General features: G+C 40.3%; 1 protein-coding gene across 2 annotated transcripts in view; it reads left to right on the top strand.

Annotated features, from left to right (window-relative positions):
* Positions 1-15,826, top strand: part of PUS7 (pseudouridine synthase 7) — a 55,303-nt gene that overhangs the window by 13,225 nt on the left and 26,252 nt on the right. For both annotated transcript variants that reach the window (XM_055420737.2, XM_055420738.2), the window contains exons 5-7: positions 4,524-4,668; positions 10,806-10,917; positions 12,937-13,014. In XM_055420737.2, coding sequence (XP_055276712.2) covers positions 4,524-4,668; positions 10,806-10,917; positions 12,937-13,014 — 335 coding nt within the window. The remainder of the gene's footprint in view (positions 1-4,523; positions 4,669-10,805; positions 10,918-12,936; positions 13,015-15,826) is intronic.

Below are 15,826 nucleotides of genomic sequence, written 5' to 3'. Positions count from 1 at the left end.
TTCCCTCATGGCTCAGACGGTAAAGAGTCTGCCTGCAATGTGGAAGACCAGAGTTCGATCCCTGGTTTGGGAAAATCCCCTGGAGAAGAAAATGGCAACCCACTCCAGTATTCTTGCCTGGAAAATCCCATGGACGGAGGAGCTTGGCAGGCAAAGTTCATAGGGTCGCAAAGAGTCAGGCACGGCTAAGCGCTGTCACTTTCACTCTTTTCACTTTCAGAGTTTATTATTTGCCTCCAACTCTCACCTCCTCTTCTCCCTACCAAAATTTCTCAGAAGTATGTGCTATTAAAATTTTAGAGATCTTTAATGACTGAATGTACTCATAGACAAAATAGTCAACAATGCCAAGAAAAAAATTCCCAAGAATTGGTTTTGAGAGCTCTCTAGGAGGATGGTCCAGGCAGTGCAGTGATATATTATCTCTATAATATGCTTTTTCCTACAGAGATGGCAAGATTTACAATCACCTTAAAAATTATAGTTATGCCATCTACTGAAAGATTTTACCTTAAAGAGAGTGAACCGTGGGTAGGTATCCTCATCTATAAAATAGGAGGATAAACTTTCTGAATTTTTGAGGTCTGAATATGTATTCACTCATACATACAAACTGTGGTTCCATCTCGTTGCTTTCAGTGAATTCTAGGTCTAGACTCAGGTTTTTTTTTTTTGGCTGTATCACTCAACTTGCGGGATCTTAGTTTCCCCATCAGGCACTGAACTTGCAGAGTCCTAACCACTGTATCACCAGGGATTTCCCCTAGACTCACTTTTCAGTATGAAAAATCTCTTATCTATATTATAAAGTATTTTTCTTTTACATACATATTCATTTATATTTTTTATTTTGCTAGAATGTTCTTAGGTTTAGTTAGTAGTAGTTATATTACATTTTATTAGCTTGCAGGTTACAGTCCATCAGTGGGTCATGAAATTAGTATACTGTATCTTAACCAACATTATTTTTTTTTAATTGCAGTGTTGTGTTATTTTCTGGTATACAGCAAAGTGATTCCGTTTATATATATATATATTTTTTTTTTTCTTTTTCTTTTTTCATACTCCTTCTCATTAGGTTTGTTTGTTTCTGTGTTTGTTTTTGGCCTCACTGTGGCCTATTGGATCTTAGTTTCCCCATGCAGGGATTGAACCCATGCCTACTGCAGTGGGAGCACAGAGTCCTCACCATTGGACACCAGGGAATTCCCTCCATTAGGGTTTATTATAAGATATTGAATATGTTAGTTCCCTGTGCTCTACAGAAGGACCTTGTTTTTTATGTTTTTGTATATGTTGTATCTGTTAATGACAAACTCCTAATTTATTCCTCTCCCACCCTCTTTCTCCTTTGGTTACTTTTAGTTTGTTCTCTGTGTCTGTCAGTATGTTTCTGCTTTGTAAAAGTTCATTTGTATCATATTTTAGACTCCACATATAAGGTATATCATATTTTATTTGTCTTTCTCTTTCTGACTTACTTCGTTTAGTATACGTATCTCTAGGTCCATCCATGTTGCTGCAGATGGCATTATTTCATTCTTGTTTATGGCTGAGTGGTATTCCATTGTATAAATACCTCACCTTTATCCATTCATCTGTCAATAGATATTTAGGTTGTTTTCATGTCTTGGCTATTATAAATAGTGCTGCCATGAACATGTATCTTTTCAAATTATAGTTTTGTTCAAATATATGTCCAGGAGTGGGATGGCTGGTTCATACGGTAATTCTGTTTTTAGTTTCTTGAGGAACCTTCAGATTATTTTACATGTTGCCTGCACCGTTTACATTCCCACCAACTGTTTAAGAGTGTTTCCTTTTCTCCGTACCCTTTGCAGCATTTATTTGTACACTTTTTAATGATGACCATTCTGCCCGGTGTGAGGTGGTACCTCATTGTAGTTTTGATTTGCATTTCTCTAATAATTAGCGGTGTTGAGCATCTTTTCACATGTCTGTTGGCCCCTTATGTTATCTTCTTTGGAGAAATAGCCATTTGGATCTTCTGCCCAGTTTTTGACTGGGTTTTTTTGTTTGTTTGTTTGTTTTTATATTGAGCTATATGAACTGCTTATATTTTGGAAGTGAATCTATTTTCAGTTACATCATTTGCAAATGTTTTCTCCCAGTTGGTAGATTGTCTTCATTTTTGTTTATGGTTTTCTTTGCTGTTCAAAAGCTTGTAAGTTTGATTAGGTTCCATTTGTTTAGTTTTGCTTTTGTTTGTATTCTCTACCCACTTTGGTAAGAGTTTATATCATGAATGGATGTTAAATTTTATCAAATATTTTGTATGCATCTATTGAAATGATCATATGGTTTTGTCTTTTGTTGATCTGGTGTGTCACATTAATTTTTTTTTTTTTTGGCCGTAGCTTGTGGGATCTTAGTTTTCCTACCAGAGATCAAACCTGTGCCCCCTGCAGTGGAAGCACAGAGTTTTAACCGCTGGACTGCCAGGGAGAGTCCCTCACATTGATTTGCATGTGTTGAGCCATGCTTGTGACCCTGAGATGAATCCAACTGGATTATAGTGTATAATATTTTTTATGTATTGTTAGATTCAGTTTGCTAATATTTTGTTAAAAATTTTTACATCAAAGATAATATTTTTCTTTATAGTGAGTGTTTTTGTCTGGTTTTGGTATGGGATGATGGCTTCTTAAAATGACTGGAACTGTTCCCTCCTCTTAAGACTTTGAGAAGGATCAGTCTAAGTTTCTCTTTGTATGCTTGGTGGAATTCCCCAGTGAAGCCATCTGGTCTTGGACCTTTGTTTGCAGGGAGTATTTTTTATTACAGATTCTTTTTCATTTCTAGTGCTCCATCTGTTCAAATTATCTGTTTCTTCCTGATTCAGTTTTGGTGGACTGTATGTTCTTGAAACTCGTCCATTTTTTCTAGATTGGTGAAGAAACTTTATTGGCGTGTAAGTTGTTCACAGTATTCTCTCATGGTTTTCTGTATTTCTGTGTTATTGGATGTTATTTCTCCTCTTTCATTTCTTATTTTGTTTATTTGGAACGCCTTGCCAGAGATTTGTTGATTTTTGTTTACCTCTTCAGAGAAACTGCTCTTGCTAACCAACATTTTTATAGCATAATGAAATGAAATAGGAAATAACAGTGCATTGGACATTATAAGGGTTAAGTATGTTCTGTACATTTTTTTAGATTTTTAATAAGGTGCATACACATTTTAATATATTGGAGAAGGAAATGGCAACACACTTCAGTATTCATGCCTGGAGAATCCCATGGACAGAGGAGCCTAGCAGGCTACAGTCCTTGGGGTCGCAAGAGTCAGACACTACTTAGCAACTAACCCATCACATATTAATATATATTGCTGGATACTGAATCCAGGTATGAAATGTATTTCTCAGTGTAAGATACATTCAGAAATTGAAAAACAGTTGTATAACTAGTTAGTTTACATTTTCTTGATGTAGATTTTTCTCTTTTAGTAAACAAATATACTGGATTGTCATTATAAAGTTCTTCAGTATAGGGCAGGGTTAATTAGACATAGGAGTAGATTAGATTGCATCATTCAGGGAATCGAGTTTCTGATATCCCCAACACACAGCTCACCTGCTTTTCCATCTGTGAGCCCTGAGGTGTTGTTCATTGTTTAGCTGAGTCCCTGAAAGGGAGCGTCTGTGATGGGGTGACTATGGAATTGGATGGCCTAGAATTCACATCTGGCTCTGCTCCCCTCCAAATATATAATCTTAACTTCTCTCAGCCTCACTTTCCTCATCTCTAAATAAATATGCTGGTGGCTTGATAGGGAACCGGTGGGGATTAAATAAGACAGTGATTGTAAAATGATTGGTAACAGTACCTGGCAGTTGGACAAACTCAATAAATGGGTTCTTATGATTTGCAATTTGTAAAGGTCTAAAAGATTTCTGATATGAAAGGCACCTAAATATCCTTCAACAGATGAATGGGTAAGTAAGATGTGGTACATATATACGCTGGGGTCCTACTTAGCCATAAAAAAGAATGAAATAATATGCAACATGGAGGGATCTACTAAAGAAAGACAGAGAAAGGTAAATACTATGTGATACCACTTGACTCTAAAATATGATACAAATGAATTATTTGCAAAACAGAAACAGACTCACAGATATAGAGAACAAATTTAAGGTTACCAAAGGAGAAAGGGGTGAGGGACTGATAAATTAGGAATTTGGGATTAACTGATACAAACTAATATATGTATAGTAAACAGTAAGGACCTACCATATACCACAGGGAGCTATCTATATTTAATATCTTGTAATTGTATATGTATAATTGAATCACTTTCCTCTACACCTGAAACATTGTAAATCAACTGTACTTCAATAAGAAAATAATTAACTAAAAGAAAAAAAAGACTTCTGAAATTGTCCCCTTCTCCTTTGGTTACTTTATATCATTATTAAGTAGTGTTTTTACTAATTCTTTAGTATTATTTCCTTTATTTAATGTTTGTTAAATTAGTATCATTGTCTGTGTTTTTAATAGGTTATTGAGGATACCAAAGAGAAAAGAACCATCATCCATCAAGCAATTAAATCTCTGTTTCCAGGATTAGAGACAAAAACAGAAGACAGAGAGGGGAAGAAATACATAGTAGCGTATCATGCAGCTGGAAAAAAGGCTCTGGCAAGTAAGTGGGCTTGTGACCTGGCTTTTCTTCTGCCTCCTCATTCTCCCTGCCTGTTCACACTCAAGGGTCATTTTGCAGTTGTTCCGAGATGGATATTGACCATATCATTCCTTCAAAGAAGGTGAACAGTCTTTCAGATGCTAGAACAGTCCTACATCTGAAATCACAGTCACACAATCTTGTGTCTGGTGACGGGGGCAGTAGGTCTTACATGTGAGTACGGATTTGCTGTAATGATAGTGGTGCCAGAGAGAGAGTCTTATGTAATTTAATACATTCCCTAAAGAGCAGAGCAGGCCGAGTGGTAATTCAAGAAGACAGAAGAATATGGCTCATTCTGTCCTCTTAATGGAGGTAAGAAAGCTTTCAGATGAACAGAAACTGCTTGTCATCTCTCCCAGTGGCATATTCTGCAAAGTCCCTATACTGACAGTGCCACTGCTTTCCAACTGTGAGTACCTTGTTGACTACACATAAAAGACATGGAATATATAGAAAACCACCCTTCACCCAAGCCCATGTTTCACTGAGTAGCATTCGTTTGAAGTGGGTGTGTTGTCAGTGAATCCTGTTTATTTATGTTCTACAGCCATGAAAATAACTATATGCATATAACCTTAAGAAATATTGGATGATAGTTTTTCTTCTTTTATCTGTCAGATCAGTAGGTAAAATTTTTATGAAAATTACAAAAGGAAAAATTGTTTCCTTACCTCCTCCCCTACCATTGATGACGCCTGTTAGTGAAGAGTTACTTCTAGATATACGTGTTGGAGTAAAACCCCACAATTATTATATAACAGAAGACTGTTCAAACCATCAGTGCTTTGTCAGTATTCTCTTGGGATAACGCTGTGAGTGGATGAAGCCTTAATTGTCTGTAACTGTGGTTCTAGTGAAAAGCAGAGGATGTGAGAAAAATGGGAGCAGAAATAAGATTTAGTTGTGCCTGAGAAAATCATGTCGTCAAGTCAGTAGATCTGGATAGTTATATAGAAGTGAAAATCCTTGAGCAGTGGGAAGGAGAAAGTGGAGGTTGGAGGTCACTTCACAGCAGATAACCAGAAAGGGCAGGAAGAGGATGTATTCTGGGACTGCTTGAGGGCATGAGTTGTTAATCGCTTCTCAGTTCAGAGGCGCCTGGCTTGAGTGCTATATGTTTCTTTGATGTCTGAGTGACAGTATAAAATATCACCTTGACAGCTGTTCTGCAGCCAGGGTTGTCCAGGAGAATTAAGCCCAGTGGGGAGTGACGTGAGTGACTGTTTTTTCCATTCCTCCACAAGTGGCATGTAGCTGGTAACCAGCAGTGGAGGAGAGAAGGTGAATTCCTGCATAGATGATTTGGTGCATTCAGTCTTAATTCTCTCAGGAACCCAGGTTGAGGAGGGCTGCTGTGGAGATGTTCCTTGGAGAGAGGCAGTCCTCATTAGTCAGCCACCTTTTTGCAAAGGCAGGAGGAAGAGGCAGGGTCTTGCTCTGACAACTGTGGTCTTGAGGAAGGAGACTGGAAAAGGCGAAGCCTGTGTTTGTCAGACTGGTTGCTTCTTGGAAACGGTTGCGCCTCCTTGGAGGCGGCCAAGTTTTGTGATCTTGGTATTTGCAGGCTGCAGCGGCCGGCAGTTTGCCCCTCAAGTCAGTGGTGCCGGATCTCTGGTGTTCTGTGTTCATCCACCTTTTCTGTACTTACGCCACACCACACCTTCCTTTTCTTCCCCCCCAAATAAAAAATTTTCTTAAGGCTTTTCAAGTGAGGTACTGAGCTGTGTGACATGAACCACCCCTTTCCCTTCTCACATCTTCAATAAAATATTAATTTCTCACTATAAAAAAGAAGCATGAAGGCAGGTCCAGTTGAATCAGTGTGTGGACGAAGATCTGGCCCCTTTGGGCGTGAGGGGCTGTGGCATTTATTCAGAGACGGACTAGAGGCCTGCTCTCTGCGTGTTCTCTACCGCCTCCTCAGAGGCCCGACTGGCACTGGAGAGCCTGTGAGCATCTCCAGGTCTGGCCCCCCACCGGCGAGCTGGGGGCTACTTCAAGTAAGCAGCACTGGGGACGTAGGGAGAGCTGGTGTCTGGAGACGGCAGTTCTTGCCTATACAGACAGAACCCAGAAACAGTGACAGCTCATCCTCCTAGGGCACCTCGCCTGGCATTTGAACAGATTAGCTTTTAAAGCCTCATTGCAAAGCTAAGCTGGAATGTTTTGAGCTCCCTTACTCCCAAACCCTGACGTAAGTTGTTATTGGTGGGTCATGCACCTTGTAGCAGGTTCGCAACATTGTTAACCTCAGATGGAGCCACGAAGACTGAAATACAGGCGCAGTAGATTCTAAATCATGGTGGCCAAACACAAATTACTGACACCAGCTCTTTTAACCCTAATGTTGTTTGGTGTGTTAATCCAACCTGATAGGGCACATCGATTTATCTACCAAAGCATACTTATGGTATTTTTCTGAAAATACTGTATAATTATCATAGACCATGTACTCAGGTAAATTAACTTATATTTTGAGATAAATAGTGTACATCTCCAAAAAACTTTTTGAAGACTTCAGTTAAAAAAATAATTTTTTTTTCGCCATGTACTATGTAGAGATAATCCATTTTGTGTGAAATTAATGGTTTCCAGGGGCATACCTATATCGAGGAGACTAAGGAGGAAGAGCCAGACAGATAAAAAGTTCATTTTCTGGGAGAGACTGGTGTTACGGAATCCATAGGAAGAGGGGATTTCAGTGATGGAGTGGTTAGCCACGGACAGACAAGTCCGGCAAGATAAGAACTCTGAAGCACGTCCACCAGTTTTTAGAATCTTGGGAATCATTGGTGTCTTTGCCAGAGCAGTTTTAGTGGAGTGATTGGAAACCAGTTCACACAGTAAGGTTAGGATGGAAGATAATAAATCCACCATAAAGAGAAGGACAAAGAAAAGGAACATGCTTAAGGAGAGGGAGACGTAGGTTTGACTAAAATGCAAGAGCCTTGAGCATATTGATACATTGAAGGGGGAAGAGCTGATGGAGAGGGAGCTGAGTGATGGTGACTGGAGCAGGACCCCAGAGGAAGCTGCAGGGTGGGTGTGCGGGGGCGCAGCAGGGGAAATTGTCTTGAATGAGAAGGAAAGAATATTCTGCATGCTACCCATCCTGTCGTCTTTCTCAAGCTATAAACGTTTTTCCTTCTTTATTCATGTGGCTCTCTGCTCAATACATGAATCTTCCTGAATGTAGTTTTCTTTTTTTATCTGGATTCTGTTTCTCCTCTCCCTGGGGCTGCAGTATCAGACCATCAGAAGGTTGCTTCCTAGCCTGAGAATTCGTTGCTTTCCTTTTTAAATCAGCGTGTCTCAAAAATGTGTGAAAGTTATTTTAAATTCACTTAAATTGCTACCTAGCATTCCAAGGATATGGAGTTTTATAAAGTCAAATCGCCCAAAGGAAGTTGAGACTCACTGATTTTCCATTATTCAAAACATTTCCAGTTAATCAATACATATGTTTATTAACAATTTGTGTCCTGAGTGCACTTGGAAAAAGAATCCTTGTATGTTATTTACCGAGGAGATAATTGAATGCATGCTCACTGCTTGGATTTGCTAATAAGATGCATGTTTGTGAGCCAAACTCATATCGGTTGTCATGGTTTCTCATAAGGTGTAATAGCACTTAGTGTTTTAGTCTTGTGGTTTCATTTGTTTCTTGTCACTAAATATACCAAATCGGTAGTTAGAGGAAAATGTAGCTTACACTTCATCAGCTTTTATCACAAATTTTTTTTTAACTTTTTATTGTGGAGATTTTCAAACATGCAGACAAGTAAAGGAAGTAGTATATTGAACCCCTGTGTACCCATCAACCATCTTCAGTATTATTAACATTTTGTTGTTCAATCTGTTCCTCCCACTTTTTTTCCCTTGTTGCGGTGTTTTTAAAGAAAATCCTATGTAGTACTGCCTTTCACATGTAAATGCTTCAGCATGTATCTGATAGAAAAGGACTAAAGCCCTAAACCATTATCACCTCCTGACAAAATCAGTAATAATTTCTTAGTATCTCATACCCAGTGCATGTTCAGTTTTTCCCTGATTGTCTCAGAAATGCCTTTTGCATACAGAGGACTCGTTTAAATCATGATACAGACAAGGTCAGAACATTGCTTTCGACGGATGTCTCTTCAGCCTCTTTCTATCTGTTGGTTTGAAAAGTGTTTTCCATAATTTTTCCATTTTTTAAAAATAAATCAGTGCAGGAAATTCATGAACACAGAAAAGCACAATATAAAACAGTCATCATTTGCAGCCTCAGCAACCAAAAGATAATTACAAATAGTGTTCTGGTACACGTCCTCCCATGTTTAAGAAAACAAACCTCTGGATGGGGAGGCATGTTGCATCTAGTCTCACACCTTTTGCTATGTCCTGTGGGCACAGACAGTGCAGCTTTGAGAATCAATGAACAGGCCACTGTGAGGGCATAGACAGGGAGGCTTGAACCTGTCGGTGAGTTTTCTGCTTGTTCACTGTTTGCCTCTGCGACATTCCATTGTTAACGTCTAAATCGCTGTCAACCCACCACATAACCACCAGATGCTGTAGGAGTTCCTCGGTAGCAGCTTCCCATGCGATCATTTGCATGTTCACTTCTAAAGCACTTTAATGTTATTATAAATTAAATACTGCTCTCTTGTGCTCTTTATGCTGTGCATTTGGACAGAGGTCAGAACTGCAGCAGGTAAGAGCGGTTGGCGTTTCATGTAGGTAAAATGAAATGCCAATGATTTTTGTCACAAGTACTAAGTATAGACAACTTTGCTTAAATGGAGGGAGCTGGAAGGAAAACCAAAAATAGTATCCCTGTTCACAATTTCCTGAGGATGAGTTGTAAGGAATTCACACCAAGAACCAAAGAAATACTTGCAGTGCTTTTTCTGTAATACTTTAAGCATACATGCGGTGGCAGTTTTCCAAATGGCTTATTGGTTAGGTTGTTCTATACATTGTAGCTTACATAACTAACCTGTCAAACAATGCTTTTTGCCTTGGCAAAGGCAGGTGTATAAGTAACTTTATTACCAGAAGTTTCTTGTGTCTCTAAAGATAAAAAATTCATGAGTTCATGCTAAAGGGTTATTTTAGGCACAAAGAAAAAGGAACATTTCTAAAAAACAAAGACTTTTCTAGGGATTGTGTGAAATATTTTTTCACAGTCTATTTCTTTCAACGAGTTACAGAAATGAAGTGAGTTAGATGCATTGTCAGTAGCAGCTGCATCTGTGTGTCACATGAGACTCATGGACATTCTTGTACAACATCTGGAAAGTGCAGTTGTGGCTTACACATTTTTCTCAAAGTGGTGATTTTTCAGAACACCTTTCAGCAGTGAAGTCTAAATCTTAATGTTGTTTGAATAGGTGTTTCTAGTAGTATAATTTAAATGTTTAAAAGAACAGCTGTAAAGTCAGATTCTCCAAAGTCTTGAAATGTTTGTCAGTTTCTAAAGTTGAGCAGTTGAAGTAGCAATGGCTTAGACTTTTAATTTTTAAAGTCTCTTCTTGCCGAAGATTGACAATTAGGTATTGAATGCCAGCTGTCCTCTCTGTCTGGAGACCTCTGTAAATGACCTAGTGTTACCTAAACTTCTGTGACGGAAGTGGCCTTTGGAAAGTCTCACCGTGTCACCGAGCCAGCTTGTTGTGGGAACACCTAACTGGCGAGACAAGGCAAGGTTTGTGGGTTCCTCCATTACTGCTGGTGCCCCCCTGGCCTGTTTACGTTCTGGAGAGCCCGTTGATCCCCTTTCAGACACCTATTTATCAGCTAAACCAGGGGATGGTTGGACTCCTCTTTGTTTCTCTGTGTGAAGATCACTCATTAGATTTAATTGCTTGTCATATGACCGGAACTTGTCGCTTTTGATTTCAAATAGAGACAGATAAGTATGCAATCAGAAAGTTTAGTAATGCCTGTGGTCCACACAGCTATAACCATTTAACCTGTGTTTCTTGTCAGTCTGGATCTGATTTCTCGCTCAAGGATTCTCTAGCAAAAATGATCTTATAGAGTTCCATGAGGAAAAACTCAGCTAACGTTTATTATGGTGTATATAACATTTAATTTTTTTTTTTTTTAAGATCCAAGGAAACATTCTTGGCCAAAATCTAGGGGAAGTTACTGTCACTTTGTACTGTACAAGGAAAACAAAGACACCATGGATGCTATTAATCTATTGTCCAAATATTTAAGGTTAGTATCTTGTTCTTGTGCCTATGCAAAATCAAAACACAGAAACATTTTTTTTCTTTGCATGCTGATGAAAAGGGAATGGGAAAATAAGCAAACAGGTGGCAAATGTACCTCTCAATTACAGTTTTTTAAATTGTTTTGGCTGTGCCTTGTGGCTTGTGGGATCCTAGTTCCCCAACCAGGAATTGAAACTGGGCCACAGCAGTGAAAGTCCTGAGTCCTAACCACTGGACTGCCAGAGAATTCCCAATTTTAGTTTTTGTAGACAATAACTGAATTAATTTTTTTTAACCTCCTTGCATATGGTCAGTGATTCAAAATGACAATTCTCTAATTAAGTGGTTACATATAGTAGAAAGTTACTAGTCCATCCAGCTACAGTAAAAATTAACTGGACTTTGCTGCTGATCCAGTGGTTTAAGAATCCGCCTGCCAGTGTAGGGGTCACGGGTTTGATCCCTGGTCGAGGAAGATCCCACATCCACAGAGCAACTAAGCCCCTGCACCTCAACCTCAACTGTTGAGCCTGTGCTCTGGAGCCCAGGAGCTGCAACTACTGAGCCCAAGTGCTGCAACTACTCAAGCCCACATGCCCTAGAGCCCATGCTCTGCAGTAAGAGAAGCCACTGCAGTCAGAAGCTTGCACACCACAGCTAGAAAGTAGCCCCTACTCACAGCAACTAGAGAAAGCCCACTTGCAGCAGGGAAGACCCAGCACAGCCAAAAATAAATATTTAGGGAAAAAAAAAATTAATCTCCCCTGAAAACTCATACTTTGATGTGGTTGCAGAGGTCTGCTGCTAAATTTGAGTTCTAAATTCCTAGAGATCAACTGGATTGGAAACCTGAGACCAGTCAGATTTTCTCATAGGAATGCAAATGTAATAGAATTTGGGTCTCTGAGGATGGGCCAGGTTGCCGTTTAATTTTCAGAAATGGATTCAGGTACAGAGCAGTTCTGTGCACAGTGGAAGTGTACTTTCTGATATGTATTTAACCTGGTTTAAACATAGTACACACTGTGTAAGTTTGCTCTGACTGCCTTAACAAGATACTGCAAAGTGAGTGGCTTCAGTAACAGCCATTCGTTTTCCTCAGTTGTCATGGTTAGAAGCCCCAAACTGTGCCCTCCCGTGGTCTTGCCTCTGAGTGTGTGTGTCCCAGAGTCCTCTGTGAGTCCAGGTTTCCTCTTCTTATGCTAGTACATAAGTCTAATCGAGTGAGGGCCTCGTTTTAACTTAACAACCTCTTTTATGGCTCTGGCTCCAAATCCTGTTGGGTTCGGAGCTACCGGGAGTCAGCATCAACACAGAAATTTTAGGGGAGTGCAGTTCATCCCATAGGACACAGTACCCAATAAAGCAGCATTTTATTTATTGCTAGCTTTCTCTCTTGCCTTGTCTGTCCCTGAACCCCGGGAAGAAGATAATTCCAATGAGGGAGTAAATGGTTGGGAAGGGAGCTCCTCTGAGATCTGGATTGCTCAGAGTTCAAAAATTCTTCCTGTTTCTCTCCTATTCATGTGGAACAGTTTTTATTAAATTCTTCTTAGTTATCTAGCTTACTTGTATCTTCATATTAAAACTATTCTGTTCCATGTTGTAGCATTTGGCTTTATACAAATAAATAGCTTGTATTTATGGAAAATTCGTATAACTATTAACTTTTGGAAATTGAAAATACAAAATTTTTGAAGTGATACATGATACCTCTAGGATGGATAGTTCTTTACCTTCAGTTATGTAATTATATGAATTGCATGAAATCAACAGGAAGTGCATTACTTCCTTTTCTGACACATTCCAAGTCACACAGAGATAAAGAGGGAGTTGTCCAGGCATCATTTAGTTTCTTAGCTTTTAAGAAATACTAATTTATATTTTCCTGGATATATTTTTAAATAAAGTTTCTCCTTACTTTGTTACTATTTTAAGTATATTTATTTTAAATCTTAAATTATGAGAAGCGTGATTTCCTAACGGTATGCGACTTTGCATGGTTTTGTTTTTGCCTCATCAGAGTCAAGCCAAACATATTCTCCTACATGGGAACCAAAGATAAAAGAGCCATAACCGTTCAGGAGATTGCTGTTCTCAAGTAAGTAGGAGTACATACTGGGGTTCATTCTGTAAAAATCCTAGCAGTGTATTTCCAAGTTCGAGGATTTGCTTTGTGGGGTTTACCTCTTCCATCTTTAGATAGTGCCTCTGTCTATTCAAAAAACTGCTTTTCTGTTTGTTTCTTTTCTTCTTGCTTATCTGTATTCCCTAATTTTTCATAGCAAGCTGGTATTATTTATGTCATTTTTAAAGGATTTGTGTGGTAGAACCAAGAGAATATGTGCTTCTTCATCTTTTGTCTCTCTTATTCATTGATTGTTAAATGTAAGTTATTTAAAGTTTAATTACAAAGCAGTGAATGAGCTCTTTTGTTAATTTTTGTTAACACTGAAAATCTGCAGAGGAAAAAGGTGGTCTTTGCTTTTGAAGTAATTATAATGGAGCAGACAGGTAAATCAGAACTTACACACAGTGATATAAATGCTAAAACAGAGGTGTATCTGAGGTGTTAGGGTAGACCTGGTAACAAAGTATGGCACTCATTGTGGGGGGCAGGCCAGGGAGGCTTTCACAGAAGATGGGATGCTCGAGGGTTTTTTCTTTGTTTAGTTTGGCTGTGCCACTCGTCTTGTGACATCCTAGTTCCCCAACCAGGGACCAAACCCAAGCCCTCAATGGTGGAAATGTAGAGTCTAACCACTGGACCCTCAGGGAATTCCCTGGATGCTCGAGTTTTAGTCTAGACTAGGCTTCTCTGCCTCTTCACTGCTGACACTTTGGGCTGGATAATTCCTTATGAAAGAGCCATACTGTGCACTCTAGGATGTTCAGCAGCAGCCCTGGTCTCTCTCTGCCACAGGATTTCAGTAACTTTCCCCCTATTCATGTCAGCACTGTGACAGACAACAATGTCTCCAGACCTTGCTAAATGTCTCTCGAAGAGCAGAGTAGCCCTGGTTGAGAACCACTGGTCTAGGATTCTAGAAGGACAGGTGGCCAGACAGACTCAGGTGTCCATCCTCGATTCTAGAAAGCCGGGCAGTCAGACAGGCTCAGGTGTCCATGCTTATGCACCCCTGAGGTGAGGGATGGTGGGAGGGAGAAGTAACGGGGCAGGAGGAAATGGGGGTTGCAGATGCTTGTTGCCAGACTGCAGCGATGGTTTCACAGGCTTATTCACGTGTTAAAACTTGTACATTTTGCATATGTACAGTTTATTGTTGTTGTTCAGTCACCCAGTCCTGTCTGACTCTTTGTGACCCCATGGACTGCGGCACCCCAGGCCTCCCGGTCCCTCACCGTCTCCTGAAGTTTTGCCTAGTTCATGTCCATTGCACCAGTGACGCCACTCAGTCATCTCCTCCTCCGATGCCCTCTTCTCCTGCCCTCAATCTTTGCCAGCATCAGGGACTTTTCTAATGAGTCGGCTGTTCTCATCAGATGACCAGAATACTGGAGCTTCAGCTTCAGCATCAGTCCTTCCTACGAGTTTTCAGGGTTGATTTCCTTTAGGATTGACTGGTTTGATCTCCTTGCTGTCCAAGGGATTTTCAGGACTATTCTCCAGCACCACAGTTTGAAGGCCTCAATTCTTTGGCATTGTGCCTTTACTGTCCAACTCTCACAACCATATGTGACCACTGGGAAGACCAAAACCTAGTCTATACGGACCTTTGTCAGCAGAGTAATGTCTCTGCTTTTCAACACACTGTCTAGGTTTGTCATCGCTTTTCTGCCAAGAAGCAATAGTCTACTAATCTCATGGCTGCAGTCACTGTCCACAGTGATTTTGGAGCCCAAGAAGAGGAAATCAGTCACTTTCACTTCTGCCCTTTCCCCTTCTATTTGCCATGAAGTGATGGGGCAGGATGCCATGATATTAGTTGTTTTAATATTTAGTTTTAAGCTGGCTCTTTCACTCTCCTCCTTTACCCTCAGCAAGAGGCTCTTTATTTCCTCTTTGCTTTCTGCCATTAGAGTGGTATCATCCTCATATCTGAGGTTGTTGATGTTTCTCCTGCCTATCTTGTTTCCAGCTTGTAACTCATCCAGTACGGCATTTTAGTTCACCAACTTGTTAATTCTAAAGTCATCTATGCTTGCTATCCCCACTTAATATAGAGGCATATATGTGCTTGTAATTCCCCTGTCTTTCCATAAAGAAGTTGAGGTGGCACCTCCTCTTCGCCCCACAGTCCCCTGCCGTTTGGCTCCCCTCCCACCTTCTGATTCATTGGAGATAGTGTCAGGATTGAATTCCCAATTGCATCCTAATGGATTTTCCAGCCCTTCTCTTCCTTGACCTTGGACCCTGGGCATGAGGTCGTGGTAAAGGCATAAAGGCAGGTTGAGAACATCCACCCTCTACGATACGACTTCACTAGCAGTGCTGTGCATGGTGCCGTGTCTGGGGCAGAGCGGGAGGTGACGCCTGTAGGTGCTGGCACTCCCGCCTGTTGCCCTGGTCTCTCTGGGGTCATCTGCTGAGAGTGAAAGGGATGGGAGGGGGAAAGGGAGCTTGAAAAGAGTGGGAAGATTTGATATAGCCTCTGTGGGTGATGGGCTGGTCAGCAGCTCCTGAGAACGGGACTGGCAGTGGCTCAAGGGGGTCAGCCTTTCCCATACTCTGGATATGGGCATAGAAGGTTCTTGCCTTCTCTTTGGTGTCTGAAATAGCATTGTAGTCAACTCCTGTGCTTTCCGGCCAGCTGGCTCTGAATTTCTCCACCTAAATTTAAAGATAGATTCGTTTGTTTTGTTTTCAACTCAGAAAACATAAGGTAGAAAATGAAAGTACCACCACAGTTGTACTTCTTCAGATTGCCTTGTTCACGGCTTGATGTATTTTT

The sequence above is a fragment of the Moschus berezovskii genome, chromosome 3, assembly GCF_049115385.1.
Source record: "Moschus berezovskii isolate FMDL1 chromosome 3, NW_MosBer_1.0, whole genome shotgun sequence".
In the NCBI taxonomy this organism is placed as follows: Eukaryota; Metazoa; Chordata; class Mammalia; order Artiodactyla; family Moschidae; genus Moschus; species Moschus berezovskii.
Note: the sequence above shows the minus strand (reverse complement) of the source record. Positions and strands in the feature narration are given on the sequence as shown.